Source organism: Schistocerca cancellata, chromosome 5 (genome assembly GCF_023864275.1).
Source record: "Schistocerca cancellata isolate TAMUIC-IGC-003103 chromosome 5, iqSchCanc2.1, whole genome shotgun sequence".
Taxonomy (NCBI): domain Eukaryota; kingdom Metazoa; phylum Arthropoda; class Insecta; order Orthoptera; family Acrididae; genus Schistocerca; species Schistocerca cancellata.
In genome coordinates, this window is record NC_064630.1 from 527,378,776 (window position 1) to 527,380,528 (window position 1,753).

General features: G+C 38.8%; 1 protein-coding gene across 1 annotated transcript; it reads right to left on the minus strand.

Annotated features, from left to right (window-relative positions):
- Positions 1-877: 877 nt before the first annotated feature.
- Positions 878-1,552, minus strand: LOC126188660 (uncharacterized). The gene has a single exon (XM_049930264.1). It carries the CDS (start codon positions 1,550-1,552, stop codon positions 878-880), a length of 675 nt encoding a protein of 224 aa, XP_049786221.1.
- Positions 1,553-1,753: the final 201 nt, after the last annotated feature.

Consider the following 1,753-nt stretch of genomic DNA (forward strand, 5'->3'; position numbering starts at 1 on the left):
CTGACAGGAAATCATGAATCCAGTCACATAACTGAGATGATATTCCATAAGCACGCAGTTTCACTACAGGCCGCTTTTGTGGTACAGTGTCAAAGACCTCTCAGAAATCCAGAAATACAGAATCAATTAGAAATCCCTTGTCAGTAGCACTCAACACTTCATGCGAGTGAAGAGCTAGTTGTGTTTCACAAGAATGATGTTTTCTAAATCCGTGTTGACTGTGTTTCAATAGACCATTTTCTTTGAGGTAATTCAAAATGTTCGATCACAATATATGTTCCAGAATCCTACAGCATATCGACGTTAATGATATGGGCCTGTAATTTAGTGGATTGCTCCTACTACCTTTCTTGGATATTGGTGTGACCTGTGCAACTTTCCAGTCTTTGGGTACAGTTCTTTCATTGAGCGAATGGTTGTGTATGATTGTCAAGTATGAAGCTATTGCATCAGCATACTCTGAAAGTAGCCTAATTGGTATACAGTCTGGACCAGATGACCTGCTTTTATCGATTTAAGCTGTTTCACTACTCCAAGGATATCTGCTTGTGTGTTACTCATGTTGGCAGCTGTCCTAGATTCAAATTCTTGAATATTGATGTCTTTAATTATGTTTGGCAGAAAATCACAGAGCGAAATATAGTATACTGGAGTAAAAATATCTTATTGCTCCTTTCTTTATTGCAACAAAAGTTACACTGTAACCATAACAACAACAAAAAAGAACAAAGATATAAGTTTATAATGTCACAGAACATGGCTGCACACAGAATGAACATAAATATCTGGTGCACTCATACCACGAAATCTGAAAATGAAGCCACTAAAGAAAACTCAATACAACAAGCTAACTGCTGTCAACACTCCCTTTCTTGTTTTATTGAATTTGTTTTGAGATCATTGACAGAACTTTTCTGTTTGATATGAATTTGTCTCTAGTTAAAGGTTTTGTGAATAAGTCTGCCAACTGTTTATTGGAATAAACATAATAGACTTCAATCTCATTATCTTCAACATGTTCACATATATAATGGTATTTAATGTCAATGTGCTTGGAGTGTTTGTGATATTCTGTGTTTTTAATCAGGCAAATAGCACTTTGACTGTCAACATGGAGTGTTGTTGGTTTGTCTGACTGAAAACCAAGTTCACTGAGAAAACTATGCAACCAAACAACTTCAGTAGCAGCATCTGAAGCTGCTATGTATTTGGCCTCTGTTGTTGATCTGCTCACACTTTTCTGCTGACATGAACACCGTGTCACAAGCACACCTGCTAATAAACTCAAATAGCCTGTTGTTGACCGACGAGTGTCACAGTCACCATCAAAGTCGGCATCTGAGTAGACCATCAGTCCAGTAGAGTCAGTTTTGTTCCTTATGCTCAGGTCCCTGGTCCCCTGTAGATGCTTCATCATCCTTTTAACAGCATGCCAATGATCAAGACCCAGATTATCACTCCCCATGCCCACAGCAAACATGCTGTCTGGCTGTGAGACAGTTGCTGCAAACATAAAGCTACCAACTGCCTGCCAATAAGGTTTGCTTTCCATCTCCTTTACCTCATGTTGGTTTGCAGTAGACTGCCCACTGTGCAACGTGGTTACAACATCAAAAGGAGTGGAGTTGGTTTTGAATCATCCATGTTGAACTTCTGAAGTAAACAATTGATGTATATTTGCTGGTCTATATAGATTTATTTTGTAGAAGGGCTGTGTTCAGTTTCCAATCCACGGCATCGATGATTTCAGCCG